Consider the following 19,607-nt stretch of genomic DNA (forward strand, 5'->3'; position numbering starts at 1 on the left):
TGATTAAGTGTTGATTCATGGCTGTTCCGTAAGCCAACAGCCCGTCAGAACTATAAATTAACGAGATAAAATGGTACTGGCCCTCCATATTTCAGGCTGGGTATTGACATTTTAGAATCCACAGATTTTTAACTGTATTGATTGAGGACACCAGGATAAATGGCCTTGGCGCCAAATCCCCATTAATGACAATGGGCACCGAGTGACTAATTCCCAAAGCAGTGTGGAAAGAACGCCCTGCGCTGCCTTCTCCTGGCAGGGCGCTCTAATTAGATTGAAATGAAAAAGCCAAATGACCATGGGCGGGAGAGGCAGAGGAAGGAAATGGAAGATCAGACTTGGAGAAGAGAAAGAACAAGACCAGGCAGAGCTGGACAAAGGCCGCAGGGTGCACACAGGCTAAGACACGGGGCCAGAGATAGGTATGCTGACATATGAGTGTCCACCCTAGCAGCCTATGGGAGCTTCATCACTCAGGAGGACCCAGCAGAGGCCAGCCGCAGCTGGCCAGATATGCAGATGTGAGCCAGCCCTGTCCAAGCGATGGACAAAGAGACCACCAGGATAGGCGCATCCTTGAGGACACACACTTGCCAGGATACAGACAGAAGCTGCCAGCTATCCCTGTGGGAGAGGTTTATCTAGTAGCCCAAGGCCTTCTTTGTGGCTGAGCTCCAAACCCATCAACTCTGTCTTCTCTGGGGACAAAAGACATCCAGCATAGCCCAGTATAGGTCTTGCCCACAGTGGACACATAATAAGTAACAAACTAATGGGATGAAAACAACTCTTCAGTAGAAGAGCCCCATGCAGACACCATCTCCAGGAGAGAAGCCTGACGTGCCCTCCATCGCTCCCTACCGACAGCAGCTCTCAGAGGTGGGCATGTCTCTCTCTGCCTACCCTGTACACAAGAGCCCCCTGGAACCCGGCAGCACGGTGTCCTCCAGGTTCCCCCACACCTCCCCTCCACTGAGCCACATGTCACTGCAGTTCCAGGTCCTCCCAGCTGTACCACAAACAGGACCATGATCCTCTGCTGCCCCAGACTTGTCATCGGTCACCTGCCTACTGCCATGAGTCCCTAACTTGTCAGGCACCAGGCCCTTCTTCTCACCTAGAAAACGGCAGCCATTGCTGCCGACAGCCAGGATAAGAATTCCAAATGCCATGTGAAAAGCCCAGGAAGCTAGGTCTGAGTTCAGCAGTGCAGCTCGGACGCCACAGTCGACAGACCCCGGTCTCCCTTGCTGTCACTGTCACCCAGGACAGCTGCACAGAGCCTGCCTGGGAAAGCTCCTTTTGCTGGCTTCTCCTTCCTTCCTTACCTGATGGAGGGTCCCTGAGGATCTGCCTACACGAATCCCACGCCCCCTGCCCCGGTGCCTCTCAATATAAACACAGAGGAGGGAGGGCCCTTCTGAAGACTTCCCTGTAGAACTCAGTTGCACTGCACGGACTGACAGGAATTCTAAACTGATGCCAACCAAAGGACACCGTGATATTTTCATCCCAATTACACAGCAGAAGTTGATTAAAAAGCTGCCTCTTTATCCGGCCCTGCAGCTTGGTGCTGAGACAACCTTGGCTCTGTCCTTTGCTGACTGGCAGAGGACTGGCTCCAATACTTTGTAGACAGCTGTGGTGCCACTGGCGAATGATCTGCATACCCGTCAGGGAAATGAGTCTGTCCTGAGGCTCCTGCCACAGCACCCCTGTGGGTAGTCTGCAGTCAGGACCCTCTGGAGAGGATGCCCCAGAGAAAAGGCAAGTGGTCTGGGGACAGTTGAGACATCAGGACACACCTGTTTCGAGGTCTGTGAGGTGTAGGGCAAAGTCGAAGCCGCCACTGAGGATGCGCCGGCCACAGGGAGACCACCTTGCAGCCCGTACTGCCTCACTGTGCACAGAGTAGGTCTGCAGGCAGTGGCCTGAGTCCACAGCATTCCACACCTGCAAGAGAAGCAGAGACAGGCCACATCAGACACTGTGATGAAAGCCTGAGCTCCAGGTCAGCGAGAGGACTCCCTGGGAAGCTGGGTTCTTATTACTTCAAATCAAAATAGCAGCTAGAATCGCCTTTCCTCATCTCCACTCAACCTTCGCACCGGCTCCTACCTGCTAACCTCAGGCGTGGCACAGCCCTGCCCAGCCCCGCCCAGCCCTGCCTTACCTGTCCTGGAGCAGACGGAGCACATACATGGTCAGGCTCTCTTTACTCGTGGGACCCAGAGAGGGGCCAGTCCCAGAGCTCAAGGAGCAGACAAGGGGCCACTGTGCTTCTTCTTAGGAGAGGGGTTACTCCCTTCACCTTCATCCTGGCTCCGCACGGAGGAATGGGGCTCCTGTGAGCATGTCCAGTACACAGCCGACTCCTACAAGCGGCTTACAAGCCCAGGTAAGAGAGACACAGTACCGTAGCTGGCAGGCCTGGCTCACAGGGGTGCTTAGAGCTAGCCCTGCTCACTGTCACTGCAGGGTGGAGGGGACACTCTGTAAGCACCTCTCCTCTCCTCATGGGACAGATCCAGCAGCTCCACCTCACTGGTTCTCAGTTTATCCTCCATAAACTGGAAACAAAGACCCCACCCCAGACAAGAGTTGGGGCTTGGGGTGGGGGGGGGGGTTCTGTGACACACACAACAGTAGGGCTGCTGGACATGCTAGCTGCAAGATTCCCTGGCACCAGGAAACCATACTTGTGTTTTCTTTAGTAAGGGAAAAGCCTGAACAAGCACACCCAGGCATTTCCACAGACCTGCTCCCAAGGCAACTCCCAATGAAGGGAGGCCAACTCCACCTGCCAGGCACTGGAGGCTCCCCAAATACAGCTGGAGTTTTAAGAGGCTTCCTGTGAATATGTAAATGTCTAAGCTTAAGCGAACAAGAGGTCCTGAGAAGCTGTAGCAGAACGTTGGGAGGAGCCCCAGCTCCCTTCTTCCACACCAGGGGTCAACAGATGGGTCTCAAACCCAAGCAGCGCCAAGTAGTTATGTCTAAAACCACACAGGGAAATAAGAGGAGGAGCAGCCACGAGATCGGTAAGTGGAGTGAGGACCCGTGGCAGGGCCACAGGGCACGCCGAAAGTGGCTGCTTCTTCAGAATTATGTACAAGTATGATGTTAACAGAAAAATCCACTAAGCCAGTCAAACTCCGCAGGGTTCACATGGTTAGACGGTAAGAGGCCAGCAACAGCAACAGCTGCATTTACAAAGTATGATGTCATTTTCTAAGAAGCATGAACTACAGCATCATACTAATTAGGCTGGCTGGTATAAAATAAAAATAAATAAATAAACAAACAAACAAACAAACAACAAAGATAACAAGTGTTGGCGTGAATGCAGACAAAACAGAACCGCCTAAGCCGCTGGCAGGAAGGTAAGATAGGGCAGCCATGACGGACTGCAGCTCGGTTATTCCCAGGAACCTGTGAGGTTACCATACAAGCCAGCAATTCCACTTCTGAGAATAAACCCCAACATCTGGCCCTGGTGGGGGGAGAAGAACGTCAATGAAGTTTCACCTTTATCCATATGGATAGAGGGAGGAAGAAGTTCACTTGTCTGCGGACAGGTGAGAAAAAAAATAAAATGCAGCCCACACACACAGTAGTGTGCCTTAGACAGTGCTTCCTGACAGCTGCTACAGCACGGAGGAGAAGCCTCAGTGACACTGCGCTCAGTGGGACAGGCCAGACCCAAAAGGACGCATTCTATATGGTTTCCCTTCATAGTGCTCCCTGAGCAGTCAGCACCACAGGCAGGAAACAGAGGCTGCTGCCACGAGCTGGCCTCTGGCCTCCACACATTTGCTGTGGCATGCACGGTTCCCTTTCCAATAATGATAAGTTAAATAAAATGAAAACAAAACTCAAACCAAAAGGCAATCAAGAGCATGGCCTGAGACTGAAGCAACAGGCTGCATAGTCTTTGGAGACCCCTCCATCCCCCCACCCTGCCCAAAAAGACGCTGTAGCTGTGGTGGTCGGGAGCACAGTATGGGTGGAATAAGAGAGGCGCTCTGTGCTGAGCACAGGCAAGGCCCAACAGCACCAAATGCACATCTGAACCTGGCTATAGCCGTAAAGTTTGCTATATTTCTTTTTTTTTTTAATGAAAATTTTACAATTTTTTTTAACCGTGTGACTTATTTTTTTACTTTATTTTTAATTAATTTATTCACATTACATCTCAATTGTTATCCCATCTCTTGTATCCTCCCATTCCTCCCACTTTCCCCCTATCCCCCTCCCCTATGTCTGTGACTGAGGGGGACCTCCTCCCCCTGTATATGATCATAGGGTATCAAGTCTCTTCTTGGTAACCTGCTGCCCTTCCTCTGAGTGCCGCCAGGCCTCCCCATCCAGGGAATGTGGTCAAATATGGAGAACCAGAGTTCGTGTGAAAGTCAGTCCCCACTCTCCATTCAACTGTGGAGAATGTCCTGTCCATTGGCTAGATCTAGGTAGGGGTTCTATGTTTACTGCACGTATTGTCCTTGGTTGGTGCCGTAGTTTGAGTAGAATCCCTGGGCTCAGATCCGCCCGTCATAATGCAGCCTTATTCATAATACCCAGAACCTGGACACAGCCTAAGTGTCCCTCAGTAGAAGAATGGATAAAGAAACTGTGGTACATTTACGCTATAGAATACTACTCAGCTATTTAAAAACTGTTATATTTCATCATGGGTTGGTTAGTTCGTTGGTTGGTTTTTTGTTTTTTCAAGGCAGTGTTTCTTTGTGTAGCTGTGGCTGTCCTAGAACTAGCTCTGTAGACCAGGCTGGCCCCAAACTCACAGAGATCCTCCTACCTCTGCCTCCTAAGTGCTGGGATTAAAAGCGTGAGTCAACATGCTTTTTGTTTGTTTGTTTGGTTGGTTGGTTGGTTGTTGTTGTTGTTAAGCATACAAAACGTTTAACACAAAATGTTACCATGTTTATTCATGCGTTTGCAGTAAGACTCTAAAAACAAGCTAAGGGTGGCTGTCATGTCTAGGACGGCTAGGATCTGTGAACACTGTTCAGTATTTCCTTTGAGAGACTGAGTGGCAGGTAGGAATAGCAGATGGGGAGGAAGAAGGCAGCCCATAAGCAGTGGTGCCCACGTGTTTTCCCGGGTAAAACTCTTTCACTTATTCATTCAACAAACATCCCCAAGTGCTTGCTAGCTAGCCAGGCACTGCTCACAGGAAACGGCGAGAATCAAAACCTTCACTGGGTGAAGGAAGCCTTCAGAGAGCTGTCAGTCGGGAGGCCAGGTCCTACCTACACAACCAGCGGAATGGAGGGTACCAGGCACTAAGACTGATGCTCCAAAGTCAGCAAAGGAAGGGACTGTGGGTCAAGAGAAGCAGTAGAGACGGAGGCCATGTTAGGGTGGCCATGTCAGGGTGAGGAAAGAATGCAACAGCACGAAAGGCCAGGCTGCTCAGAGTGGCGAGCAGGATGTGGCAGGAAGAAACGTGGCCAGAGAGTGTCTTTATGGGTTGTAGAGTGTCCAAGGTCTCCTGGCTCCAGTCTGCAGGATCCTTTTAGCTGTCCCACAGGAAGAAGAAACAGGGAGACAGGCGTGGGGACTTATGGGAAAATTCAGGACAGAGGCGGCAGCAGGAAAGAGCATCCATATGGGAGTCAGAAGCATCAGGAAACCTGTGGAGTAAAGAGGCCACGGAGAGCAGGACGCCTTAGGTCTGGGGCCTGAGCATCAAGGGACAAGGCCAGCTCTCGGAGAAGCAAGCTGGAAGGCAAGGCCCAGCTCAGCACTGAGTAAAGGAAACCAGCCATGAGCAGGGAGGACCAGACGAGTGCCTGCCCTTACACTTTTGAGCGTAACGCGAACCTACTTCTAAACCTTTCACAGCGTGCAGTAAGATGTTGAGTCGATGAGGAGGGAAAAGGAAAGGAGAGGGTGGAAGAGATGAAAGACAGAAGGCAGAGGGGGATGAGGAGGCAGGGAGCATGGGAGGGGTAAAAGGAAGAAGGGAGAATTTTCAGGCAGCGGTGCCCTGCATGGGCCGGGGTGTAAGAGGACACGTGGCTGGTACACATGGCTGGTACACGTGGCTGGTACACGGGGTGCCAGCCCCTGGAGGCACGGCTGCGCACCTGTGTGATGACGCACTCCGCTGACGGCAGGAACAGAATAGATGAGGACCCGTCAGTCCCAGCTCGCTACCAAGGGTGAAGTTGAGAAGAATCTTTGCCAATTGCTCTCCCTAATTGAATTGAATGTTCACTGTCAGGCTTTAAAGATTAATTCCCAAACACTGCTGCAGCCCCGAGTGTCTGCCTTTTTTCAACCAAGTAATTAGAGATCCCAAACTGCCTTCACGGAATTAAGGGGCTCAGTCTTCTGTTGAATGTTCTGAGATAGCTCCGTGTATTAACTACAATTATTAACGCAGTCTGGGTGTCCAGCCAAAGCCACAGATTTGACAAGAACATGACGAGGAAATGCGGAAGACTTGGGTGTCTCCATCCCCCCGCCCCCTTCCCGATACAGCCACTGCCACAACAGCTCTTCCGAGGCTCCAAAGACTAGGCAGCCTCAGGCCCTGCCCTATTGCCTTTTGGTCTGAGTTTTGTTTTCATTTAATTTAACTTTTCATCATTATTGGGAGGGGACGCATGCATGCCACAGCAAATGTGTGGCCGCCAGAGGCCAGGGGAGGCAATGCTCTCATCTCACCAAGGATTCTAGGGACCAGACTCAAGCTCCTTTACCCACTGAGACAGTTAGTTCATAGGCTCTGTTCCTTGTTTTAAGAGAAATGTAATCTCCTTACAAAGTCTACATAACTGCCAAAAAAGGAAAGCCCTGTGGGGATCACTATGACGTTGTTTCTCTGGTTACGTGGGAAATAAGCACGTTCTATCACAATGTACTTGTCAAAGACAGAAAGAAACATCAAGTAAGAGTGGCCCATGTCTCCACCCCTGGAGACAGTGATGGTCACATTTCTGGGGGTGGATATGCTTGGGGTGCAATCCAGCCTCAGAACCTCCTCCTGCCTCACCAGCTCCAGAAAACACGTCTCCAGACCACAGCTCCAGTTACTGTGTTCCTTTGCCAAAGGGAATCACCAGCACATTTGACCACAGTAGCCAGAGGAAGCCTTCGTGGGATGTTTCCAGGCTCAAACCTGCTTTAGCCCCAGACTGGTTTGGAGATAAACTTTAGCAATGCTGGTTGGCTGTGCTGACACAGTAACAAATCTAGGTCCTTGGCATCTTCAAGCATTAGAGTGAAGCCTTTACACATCATTCTTCCAGTGGACCCCTGATGAGTTCTGGAGATGGATGTTGAAATTCTGGATTGCTCACTTCTAGTATGTAGAAACATAATTCACTTTCTATACTGGCCTTGAATTCTGCACCCTTAATTCACTTTTTAGTTCTAGAAGCTATTTCACAAACCCAGAAGGAACTTTTTCTACAGATTCCTGTGTCATCTACAAATACAGTTTTTCATCCTCCTTAGCTTTCTTACACTGGACGTAATCTCCACTTGAGAGTCGAACAGACATAGGGAAAGAGGGCAGCTTTCCCTTGCTCCCAGTCACGTAGGAAGAACACTCTGCCCTTTCCCCAGCACTGCCTTGTACATGCTAGGCAAACACCCTAACGCGCGCGCGCACACACACACACACACATGCCCTAACATACACACAAAGAAACCCTAACGCACACACAGCCTAACTCATACACAGATACACACACACACACACACACACACACACACACACACACACACACACACAGACATGCACACGCACACACGTGAGCATGCCCTCCATTCAGTCTTGCACACAGCTGAGGATGCTGCCAGAGCTTTGTTTGTAGAAAGCCCTTAATAGTTGAGAGAGGCTCCCTTGTATTTTCTCAAAGTGTTTTTTAAAAACATGGTTTTTTGTTCGGTTTTTTGTTTTGTTTTTTTGAGACAGGGTTTCTCTTTGTAGCCTTGCCTGTCCTGGACTCACTTTGTATGGTGTACACATGTATACATGTGTGACTGGGTGATCTGTACGTGTCAGTATAGGAGCATGTGTGCCATGAGAGGTCAGAGGACAATTATAGGGAGTTGGTTCTCTCCTTCAACCATGGATTCTGGGGCTCAAACTCAAGTATCAGGCTTGCTTGGCAAGCATTTTCACCTGTGCTGAGTCACTGTATTGGCCTGGAAGTTGGGGTTTGGTTGCTTTGGTTTTAACACATATACTCGGGAATGCAGGAAGGTTAGGTACTGCCAAACCCCATTTACTGATGGCTTTCTCTTTATAGTTAATCCTAATATTGCAGCTCCATCATGAAAAACCGCACTGATGGAGCATCAACCCTAAGTCAAGCTCCCACTCATGGGACGGATCCTGCTTACTCGTGATATTTTAAGTGGCTAGTTGGATGGATTTGCTAAAGTTTTGTCCAAAATTTTTGCCAGTTCATCAGAGATATTGGCTGGGTGCTCACTTCCATCACGGTTTTTTTTCCCCTGTCTCGGGGTCAGGAAAACTAATTGTGAGGTGTTCCTCCTGTTTTATGTCCCAGGATAGTTAGTATAGCTGTCGTAACAACATCCTCAAGCTGAGTGGCTTGGACAACAGACAACGGACCAGTTGCAGAACCTGGAGTTCTGGAATGAAGGCACCGGCTGGGCTAGTCCCCTCTGAGGGCTGTAGGGGAAGGGTCTGTGTGCACCTGTGTCTTCCGCCTGGCTGCGGCTCCCTTCCTGCCTGCATGCCTGTCTTTCTCCATGGATGCCTTCTCCTGATCTCCCTTCCATGGAAACCAGTCACACAGCACTAGAGGAGCCCGTTACCTCTGTACAGACTCAATCTCTGAACATGGTTATGTTGTGAAATGCCAGTGGTTAGGACTTCAGAAGAGAAACTGAGGGTGCGAGGGGTATGTGTAATCCAACGCAGAGCAGACGGACACTCTTTCTTCTTAGATGCTTGGTAGAACTCATTAGTGAAGTCATTAGGGCCCAGAGTTTTCCTTGTGGGAACAGTTTGAACTAAAAATTCAATTATTTCCATAGCTAGGAGATATGTTTCTTCTCGGGGAAGCTTTTATTATTAGGGTCTTCTGGGGGGCTGTTCGTGTCACCTAAGTTGTGGCATTCATTAGCACACGCTGATCATGTATTACCTCTGTATCCTTTTAATATCCACAGCATCTATAATTAGCTCACTCTAATCATCTCTCATATTGGTAATTTGTGTCTTTTCTCTATGTTCTTGATTCTAGCTAATGGTTTATAACATTCATTCATCTCAAAGAGCCACCTCCTGAGCTGGGCGTGGTGGCTGGCCTCTATAATTCTACACTCAGAGGAGACTGAAGGAAGAGCATTGCTGGGAGTTCTAAGTCAGTCTGGGCTGCAGAGCAAATAAAAATAAAATGAAATTGGGCCAGAGACATAACTCAGGAGGCAAAGGTGCTTTCATACAAGCCTGATGACCTGGGTTCGATCCCCAGAACCAATGATGGAAAGAGATAACCAACTCCTGAAAGCTGTCCTATGACAGTCACATGTACACCATGACACATACACTCCCATGTGTGTCGTAAATGCAACAAACCCACTAAGTGGATTTTTTAAAGTATTGTCAAAGAATTTATAGGGCAGTTTTCTAATAACTGGTTTTCTTTGCTGCTTCCTTTCCCTCTATTTTAGGTCCTTCCACTCTGTCCTTCTTTAATTGTTTGGGCTCCGCTGCTTGGCCTTTCCTGGTATTTGAGTGCAAGCTACCTTCACTGAAAAACTTCCCCGAACAAGCCAAGTACTTGGTGCTACAAACCTGGGGCAGCGGTGTGCTCGTCCACACACCCTCACAACACTTCCCACAACAGTGTCTTCTTTAAAGCTTCAGCGGGGCATGGCTCTGCCTATGGTGACACTGGGGAGAGACCCCGAGGGCTCCTGACTGCTAGACAGGATCCGCCCACTGAGCCACATCCCTGACTGGCTCTTCAGCCATTTGAAATGTGTCTCGGGACTTTCCCAGTCCCATTTCTTCACTATTGACTTCTCACCTAATCCTGTCCTAGGAAATCAACTGCGAATGATCTCAATGTTTCTGAATTTCCCAGTTTCCGCCCATGGCCACACCACGGTTATGCGGTGGATGCTCCGTGTACACTTGGAAGGAATGTGCACTCTGCTGCTGTGATCTGGAAGGTTGCATAGCTGTCAATCAGGCCAGCTGGTGACAGTGTTGTCCCAGTCCTCCACCTCTGAAGTAGTTTTTCTGTCTAGATGATCTACTGGTTATTGAGAAAGGACTGGAAAATTTCAAGCCGTCGGTGGGTTTTACTGTGCATACATCCCGCCCTGCCAGCTCTGCTTCGTGTGTTTTAGAGCGCTCTTATTCTGTGTGTGTACATAAATACCTGTGTGTCTGGTGTTGCGCACCTTGGGGGATGTGCTGTGATGAACTGATCCCTCCTGTTATTATAAGATGACTCTCTTTATCCCTGTAATATTTCTGCTCTGAAATCTGCTTTGCCTGATATTTATATAGCCACACAAGCTTCCTTTTATTACTGTTAGTATTGCTCATCTCCCTCCATCCTTTCAACTTAACCTTTTTCTGTTTTTATATTTAAGGTGGGTTTCCTGCAGGCACTGCATAATTGTGTTGCCTTTCTATCCAACCAAACAATCTTTGTCTTTTAAATGGAGTGTTTAGACCTTTCCACCTGTTTCTGATGAGGTTTAAGTTTGTGTTGTTTACCCTGCCTATTATTTTTTCCTCATTCTCTGTGCCTCTTTTCGATCTTTGGTTATTTCATTACACTTCCCATTGTTAGAACCCATGACCATAAATCTTTCTCTGTTTGTCTTATTACTAGTCACTTTAAGGTTTACAACACACATCTTTAACTTGTTCTGACCTATTCTCAAGTCACAACAAGGAAACAAAGCACCATTTTCCCATCTTCCATGAAGTGTTACCTCTCTACATGTTATGAACTGCACGCTGCATTACAATTTTACTTCAAATGGTCAACTGTCATTGACACTCACTTTAAAGTAAGAACAAAGTATTTACGTCCCTCATATGCTCACCATTCTGCACTCATCATTGCCAGGACAGGTGGAGATTGGCACTCGGCCTCAGTTTCCCTCAGTGAAGATCTCCTAACGAAGATGTCATGTGATGAAGGCTTGCTGTGCGTCACTCAGCTTTTAAGTGTCTGAGGAAGTATTGTCCCTTTGTCTTTTCAAGACCTTCCCCTGGGGATTGTGAGCAAAAGCTCCCTCCGAAAGACCTCACTCCGAGCTCTCTGCAAGGCCGAGGGGGTCACTGGTTAGAGTTTCAGTAACTGAGGAGGTTGGAAGGCCAGCGATCCAGAACCTAATTACAACTGATCTCGGGCAACGTTTCCTACTTTTGTGTGTGATCTAACAGCCTTTTGAGTAGTAGGCGAAGCCTTTTGACTGTCCTAACAGACCACTAGCTTTCACCAACCCAAAGACTAAGAAAGCATCCCCCCCCCCGCCCCCGCCTTGCTGTAACCCACCCAAGGGGTGTTCCACAGATACATATTAAAAGTGTCTTGACTTATGACTGTCTTATTATTATAAAAATTCAGTCATGTGGAAGCATAAATTTGGAGTGACCTGAATCTGTGTTCCTAAGCTATGGACATGCCCATCTTTGGCTCACTAGTAAATTCTCTATTATTCCCATTAAAATAAAGTTGTGTTTGTTTTTTTAATTAGTGTTTTCATTTTTTTTCTATTCTTATTTCTCTATTTATTTGTATTATGTGTTGTATGGGGGTTTGCTTGCACATATGACTGTGCACCACACACATACCTGGTGCCTGAGGAGGCCAGAAGATGGCATCTGGTCCCCTGAGAACAGGAGTTACATGGTTGTGGGCCGCCATGTAGGTGCTGGGAACTGAACTTAGGTCCCCTGCAAAAACCAGTGCTCTCAAGTACTGAGCCATTGCTGCAGCCCTGAAAGCTGTGCTTTTATATTGACAGTATCAAGCCTTGCTTGCAGTGGTTTGGGTTCTCTTCTCGGTGCCTTAAAAGTGCATTTCTATATTTTCTCACATTAATCTTTGTTCCTCTGTATAGAGTGTCTTTTCTCCTTTGAAGGCTTTCCAGGCCACGGAGATGGCTCAGTGGGCACAGCACTTGCCTCACAAGCACAAGGTAGGTGAGTCTGAATCTCAAGAACTAAAGTAAACTAGGAGTAACAGTATGTGCAATCCTGGCATTCCCGATTCAGACGGCCAGGCAGCTAGCTGGGCACACACAGCCTCAAACAAGAGGGAAGGCGAGAACCAACACCCTCTGACCACCATGTGTGTACCACAGAGCATGCATGTGCGGGCAGGAGCACACGCACACACTGCCTTTTTTCTTCTTTTGCTTGTTTGGGGGAGGGGGCAGAGATGACGACAGAGAGCTGTCCTGTAACCTGCTATGAACCAAGCTGGCCTCAAACTCACTGAGGTCTGCCTGTCTCTGACTTCTGAGAACCAACTTTTTTCCCCTTGGTTTTTTGAGGAAATAGAAGTTTCTCTGTGTAGCCTTAGCTGTCCTGACTCAGTCTGTAGACCGGGCTGGCCTCTCACCAGTGGTCTGTACTGCCACTAGAAACTAGGCTGAGGCCCATGGCACGTGCTGACGCAGGAGGCCTTGTAGATGTTCATGGTCCATGCTGTCACCAGAAACCATGTGGAAGTCCATCCTCTGTGCTCCCACTGACTATAAAGAGCAAGGAAGCCTTCCTTGCAGTGACGTTGATGCCTGCACACTCACGGTTGAGGAAGAGGCAAAGAAGAAGGCTTCTGTGACAACTCCAATTCCAAAACTTACAGGAGTTGTCCACCATGTGGGTCCCACAGAGCCAACCCAGGTTGACAAGCACGTCATCCACGTCTGTTTGTTGTCCCTGCCGATACTTCTGTCTTCTGGCATAGTGGAGTTTATTGTCAAGGGTTCTGTGACTGTGCTAGTGCCCTCTCCACACCACTTTTGCGTCTAGACCCCTCATAGCTTCCTCTTGCTTGGGGCTCGTGCTTTCTCTTATCAAGGGCTTTGTAACCCTTATTTGGATGCTGGACAGAGTGACTCTTACTTTACAGCTGTTTCCCATTTCAGTATTCCTAAAAGATCTCTGTAGTTTATTCTAGAACATACTTAAATACTCAGAGACAGCAGTCTCCTTACAGTACGGCTCTCTAGTCTACCACTCTCCCATCCCTGCCAGAACTTGACTCCCAGTCCCAGCTCAGCCACTCAGAGACATCACAGAACTAGGGTTTCTCCTCTTTTGCTAACTGGGAAACTCCCCAAGGCAGTAACAGACACAGCTGAGCATTTGTCTCCTTTGATCCTCCTCCTCAGGGACGCTTGCCTGCACTGCCTGTGTTCCAAGTCTGAAAGCCACCGCACGGTACACTTTGCCCAGCTTCCTGCTTGTTGGGAACTGGGCTACAAGCCTGGTCTCTATTTCTCCTCATCAGCCCGGAGCACTGATCTGGAGCACTGATCTGGAGCACTGATCTCCATACAATACTTAGAACCACAAGATGGCTCAGCAGGTAAAGGTGCTTGCTGCCAAGCCTGCCAAGTGTGATTCCCAGAAGCCACATGGTGAAAGGAAGGGAACAATTGCCTCAAGTTGTTCTCTGATCCTCACATGTGCACCATAATGTGAGTGAGCATACATACACATACATGCACACATGTGCATGTACACACACACACATACACACACACAAATACTCTTGAGTGAGCATACATACACATACATGCACACGTGTGCGTGTACACACACACACACATACATACACACACACAAATACTCTAAATGAAATTGCATAAAAGTTTTGAGATACTTGCAAACTGTTGCCAACTATTTTCAGCTTTCCCATTTGCTTGGTGAGTATTAGTCAGTAATGACTTAACCCCACAGTGATCAGAAATCCTTTGCTTTGCGGTGACCTCAAGGAAGCAGAGTTGAAACTGGGAAGCGCATGTACCCTGCACTTCTCACGTAGAGTATGCCCTAAGCGTCAGTCAAGGGAGTCCGTGAGATCACTCTGGTCTACTTTTGCTGGCTAGCCTAGTTCCTACAGCCAACTGCTTGGAGAAGGACATTAGGTCTCAGCTGCAAGTGTGGATTCTCTCTGATTCTTGTTCTGTGAAAACTGCTTTAACGTGCTCGGATGCCCTGCCATCTGATGCACACACACACATCTGGCTGCTACCTTCCTAGTGAACCTACTCTTACTCCCTGCAGCCCCTGTCTTTTCTCGGGTAACACCGTTCACCTGCCCGTCTCTTCCTGGTCAGCCTCCGCCTGTCCCTCGTGCTCACTGTCGAGATGCTGTTTCTTTATTCAGTCTGTTTACCTTTACCCTAGCTGTCCATTTCCTGCCAAAACCATAACACTTTTTAACAGCACACAGTTTGGTTTTTTTTAATGCATTTTTAAAAGATTTGTTAAAACATATATGGGTGTTTTGCCTGCATGTATGTTTGTTCAACACAGAGGCCAGAAGAGGATGCCAGATCCCTTGAAGCTGGAGTTACAGGCAGGTGTGAGCCACCATACGGGTGCTGGGAACTGAACCCCGATCCCCTTCGGGAGCAGCCAGTGCTCGTAACCACTGACTATACCTGGCCTAACTTTTCAGCGTGAGGGCAGCGTGAGTTCATTTTGACTATCTCTTTTCATGGTCACATTCACTTCACTTAATGTGGTTGTTGATGGAATCAGATTTCTATTTGCTATTTCTTTTCTTTTAACATCTCTTTTTATTCTTATCTCTTGTCTTCTACTGCCTTTTTAAACATAGCGGAATAGTTTATGATTCCATCTTACTTGGCTTCTGGCCTTTTAGCTCTCTCTTCACATTATCTCTTCAGCGGCTGCTCTGGGGATTTTGATGCACATCCCTAATGTCTTGTTGCCTTCTTGCAAATAAGACTGTACCAGTTCCATACGCAGTGCTGAGCTATAAATGCTGCAAGTCCACTGTTCAACCTGCAGCACCGTGGGTTGCTTTTATGTGTGGCCACATAACGCATCACCCTCTGCCTTCAACAGTGTGTTTTTAATCTAAGATGAAATAGTCTTTCAGACCCCACGTGCATATTTCCACTCCCGTGTCCTCCAGTCCTTACTGCACCCTAACCGATGTCCCCCACTGCACCCTAAAAATCTTCTAAAGAAATCACTGCAGTGCTGCATGCCAGCTGGCAGTGAATTCTCAGGGTCCTCATTTACCCAAAATGCATTCTTCTCGCCTTCATCCTTGAAAGTCACTGAACCACAGCTTGGCAGGTTTGGGGTTCAGTCAGTACTTTCGAGGCATTACCCACAGTCTCTAGATACCCTTGTTTCTGGTGAGGAGTCGGTGGATTTCTACCACAATGCTCCTTGAGTGAAAGTCATTTTTCTCTGATTGAGATCAGGGCTTTGACTTTAACCTCCAGAAAGCTGAGTGTGGTGTGCCTGCATGAGGCTCTTCTCACGCTGCCCTGTTTGGGATTTGTACCACATTGTTTTCTTTTCAGTCTATAACGTGGACTTGAGGAGTTTCCTGATGCCTCATACTAGAGGTGTATTTTCTTCTTCTTCTTCTTCTTCTTCTTCTTCTCCTTCTCCTTCTTCTTCTTCATCATCTGAAACCTACACTGCTCAGATAGTTAATCTTGCAGCACGGTCCACAGGTCCATAGGCATCTGCTCTTTCTCGCCGCCATTCTCCCGCTGGTTTTCAGGCTGCACAGGTTCCAAGCCCATCCTCTTGTCATCTTCACGCTACTGTATGGCCAAGTGGTGCCGTCTTGGCATCAGCACTATTTTCAGTGCTGGTATTTCTCTTGCTAACTTGCGGTTTTGACGTCTCCCGTAATTGGGAGTAAGTTCCTTCATGCCCCTGAGCATATCCATGAGGGTTACTCAAAAATCCTTGTATTTCAATATCTGGGCCATCATGGAAATAAGACTGCTTTTCTGCTGTTTCTGGCTTTACCTAATAATCTGGGGTAGAATATTAGACAATACAAAATGTTCACTGTAGCACTTCTGGATTCTGTTGTGTTCCTCTGATGAATATTAATTTTAAAAAGAGAACAGGTAGCTACCTTACCACTACTCCATTTTCAGCCTCCAACCAGCCCACCCCTGCCCCACAGCAGGCAGCAGTTCTTAACGGGCTCTCAGCCTTATTGGGCTGAGGAACAGCGTCCCTACGTGTGAGTTAAGGAGCCATCAGAGTTTCACGTACAAATCTGGGGCTCTAGCTCTCTGCCCTCCTTCCTGGAATCCCTGCCCTCCCTCTGCGGCTGGTTGTCCCCCACTCTGCTCTCAGAGTCTTTGAGTCAGCAACACTACCATTCATTTCTCCGGCTTCAGTACCCTGGGCCTGCCCACAGGTGAGAGCACACCAACACAGGAGAGCAGTGCCATCTCCTGTGTACTTTCTGCCTGTTTTTTGTGTCCCTACAGTACTTGCAGGGGACATCACTGTTGTACAGTTGACAGTTATTAGCAATGAGGCATCCTGCTGCACTACCCAAAGCCATGCCTAACTTCCGGTTTTAAGCTTCCGTTTTACAATAGTGGGGAGTGCTGGGGTTCAGTCAACACCTTACCCATGTCACTGGCGCTCACAGCTGCTCCAGGGTGGCATTACTTAAGTAAACATCTTCTCCATACGGCCAAAAATATTAGGACAGTGGGGAATACAGGTATTATTTGTGGTGTGTATCACTGCACCTGAGATAGCAAGAAGGCCCATTGGCAGAGAAACCCTGTCTCGAACACAGAGAAACCCTGTCTCAAAAAAAGAAGAAGAAGGAGGAGGAGGAGGAGAAGGAGGAGGAGGAGGAGGAGGAGAATGAGAAGAAGGAGGCGGCAATTGGAATGCACAGACAATTGTCATCCACTGGGGGCACAAGAACACCGGGACTGCCAAGGTTCTCTCTCCTCCTCCGTACAGAAGGGACACTGAGGCACATATTCTCCTTGGCTTCCAGCTCAGTGGGGCACTCTCACTTGAACTCCTAAGGGCAGGGTTTCGCATTCGCTCACTTCTCAATGAGAGCAGCTGCTTCTCATACCACCTCCTACCCACTTCCCAAAAAGCCCTCTGTGCCACAAGATGCCAGGTCTCCCAGAGTGAGGGCTGAGGAGAGACTTGACCAGAATCTCTAAGTACAGGAGCATCCACTGCAGAGAATTCCAACCGCTTACTCTCTCTAGTCAAATGCCCTCAGTACAGAGGATGGAGTTTCAAATGTTGACAGATGTAAAGGGGCGGAGATATCACTGAGTGCTCAAGAGTGGGGTGTGGGGTGTGGGGAGGTCACTTGGGAAACCTGCTTGAGGATGGCCTGTAGGGTCCCTAGCAGGTGACAGCGGTCTTGGGAGTAACTAGTCCCCTTTCCTAAAGCTCTGCATCCTGAACCTTCTTCTGATGGAAAAAACACCTAGTGTCCCACTTACCTCCTCCCAGTGACTATGATGAGCGGGTACTATCTGAATGCCTTTAGGACTTCACCAGAACCAACTAGGTCCTTACCAGAACCCAGGAGGAGAAGTGGGTAACACCCTCCCCACTGCCCAGAGATGAGGAAAGTTCGGGAGGTAAAGATGGTGTTGGCTGTACACAATTATGCATGTTTATGTACTTAACTATGACTGAGAAGGAGCTCAGCGTGGAGGGTGCACATTTGTAATCCTAGCAGCAGAGGACTTCTTAGTTCTCAGGCAGACTGATCTATACAGCATGAAAATATATCAAACAAACAACCAAAAAAAAAAAAGGTTAAAATTAAAAATATTTTATTTTCCTGCAACTAAAAATTATGGACTGCAACAGTGTTTTGATGCACACTTTCATCCCACAGTCTGTGGCCCACAGTAAGTAAAGCAGCCCTGAGCTGAAGCCATCTCATCTCTAACTCATAGGCCGAAAGCCCTGTCAGGTGCGGGAGCTGGAGCCCCCACCCTCCCAGCCCCACCTCCCACACTGACTTCCACACCAGGCCACCCTTGCCAGCCATGTCCTTTGCGCCCTCCTGCCCTTCATCTCACCTCCTCTCATGCTCTACCTTGACCAACCTCTTCCTCACTTCAGGTGAGGAGACATTTCTTCCTCCAGGAAGCCCTCCCAACCTCCCCGGGCCAACAGACGTTTCCATGGCACTGAGGCTTTCGTGGCCATGTGCCCCACCCCCCTTCCTAGGCCAGGTGAGCATGCTCGACACTCCCCCTCTTGCGCCACTTCCCCACTGTGCCATCTGCAATGTTTTCTATGAAGACATGCGTACATGGCCATGACCTCACTGTACTTCGCAGATGGTGCTTTAGCTTTCACACTGCCTGGTGCTTGCCCAGCTGATGGAGTCCACGTGACCCCTCTCACCCTCTGACATGGCTGTGACTGAGCCACCTTGTAGATGACGATGCAGAGACTCCAAGTGAGAGGCACTTGTCCGAGTTTTACAGTGAGTTTGGAACAAGCTGGGGCACGTGGGCAAAGCTGCCATGCTTCTCATCTGGGGGGGGGGGGCGCCCCACCTTGTTCACAGCTGGGCAGCTGGAAGAGTGTAGGAGGGAGACAGAGGGCGACACTTGGGCTCAAACCCCACACTCAAACACAGGCAGGGCTGCAAGCCTGCCAGCAGGTTCCACTTGGCGTGCTTCTGTTCCTGCTGCTGCTCTTTCCTGGAATCCCACTGAATATAAAATTGTCATGCGGCTTCCACTGCTTAGCGGCTTCCACTGCTTAACGGCTTCCAGTGTTCATAAAACCCTATTTTCAAAGGTGTTGTTCCTCATCAATCCCGAAATCGGAGCACACGGATATGGTGGGGACTTGAACTTGACCATTTTTCCCCCATGCCAACAGCTACGTGCATACAGCAAAAGCGGATATAATGGCCTGATTTGGCATGGTGGGAAGGAGTAAATTGCTCCGGTCTGCGAAATACATTACCTCAATCTCACAAATGGTTTCTGAGAATCATTAGGCTGCAGAACCATTTCTGCTGCCTTTCTCACCCGCTCAGTGCCACCCAGTCATTGCCTCGGGCACCACCAAATTTAGATTGCTCAAGCCTGGGAATAGCAGGCTGTAGCCGGATTACCCCCAGCCTGCGCCCTCGGGAAAGGCCCGCAGGATGTCCACAGCCTCCCCAGGAGCAACGAATCAAAGACATGAGAGCTGCAGAGACATGAGAGCAGAGCTCTTCCTACCTGGGCCCCCCCCCACCTCCCACATGTGCTGTACAACCCCACGCACATACATGTAGTGATCCACATGCCACTACCACACGCGTAGCCACGCATCTCCTCCACAGGCGCGGGCGGCTGCCACCTTACTAGACACTTTGAAGGCTGCGGGCTAGGTAGGGTTATAGGCCCCTCGTGCATCCTGAGAAACAATCTCTCAGTCTAAAGGGGCAGTCTGGAGGCAGCTGAGTGACTTTCAGCTCACCCAACTCACGGCAGACCCAAGTTCATGCTCAAGACACGGTTCCTTTGGGATGAACATGTACTGGACCCTCACAAATGGTTCTATACCCACACAGCTGGAGTCCCCAAGATGTACTGGATTC

At 48.9% G+C, this 19,607-nt stretch overlaps 1 protein-coding gene across 2 annotated transcripts in view; it reads right to left on the bottom strand.

The window, feature by feature from the left end:
- Window positions 1-19,607, bottom strand: part of WDR25 (WD repeat domain 25) — a 138,458-nt gene that overhangs the window by 52,132 nt on the left and 66,719 nt on the right. For both annotated transcript variants that reach the window (XM_084791756.1, XM_084791757.1), the window contains exon 3: window positions 1,806-1,953. In XM_084791756.1, coding sequence (XP_084647882.1) covers window positions 1,806-1,953 — 148 coding nt within the window. The remainder of the gene's footprint in view (window positions 1-1,805; window positions 1,954-19,607) is intronic.

The sequence above is a fragment of the Acomys minous genome, assembly GCF_964271855.1.
Source record: "Acomys minous genome assembly, chromosome: 8".
Taxonomy (NCBI): domain Eukaryota; kingdom Metazoa; phylum Chordata; class Mammalia; order Rodentia; family Muridae; genus Acomys; species Acomys minous.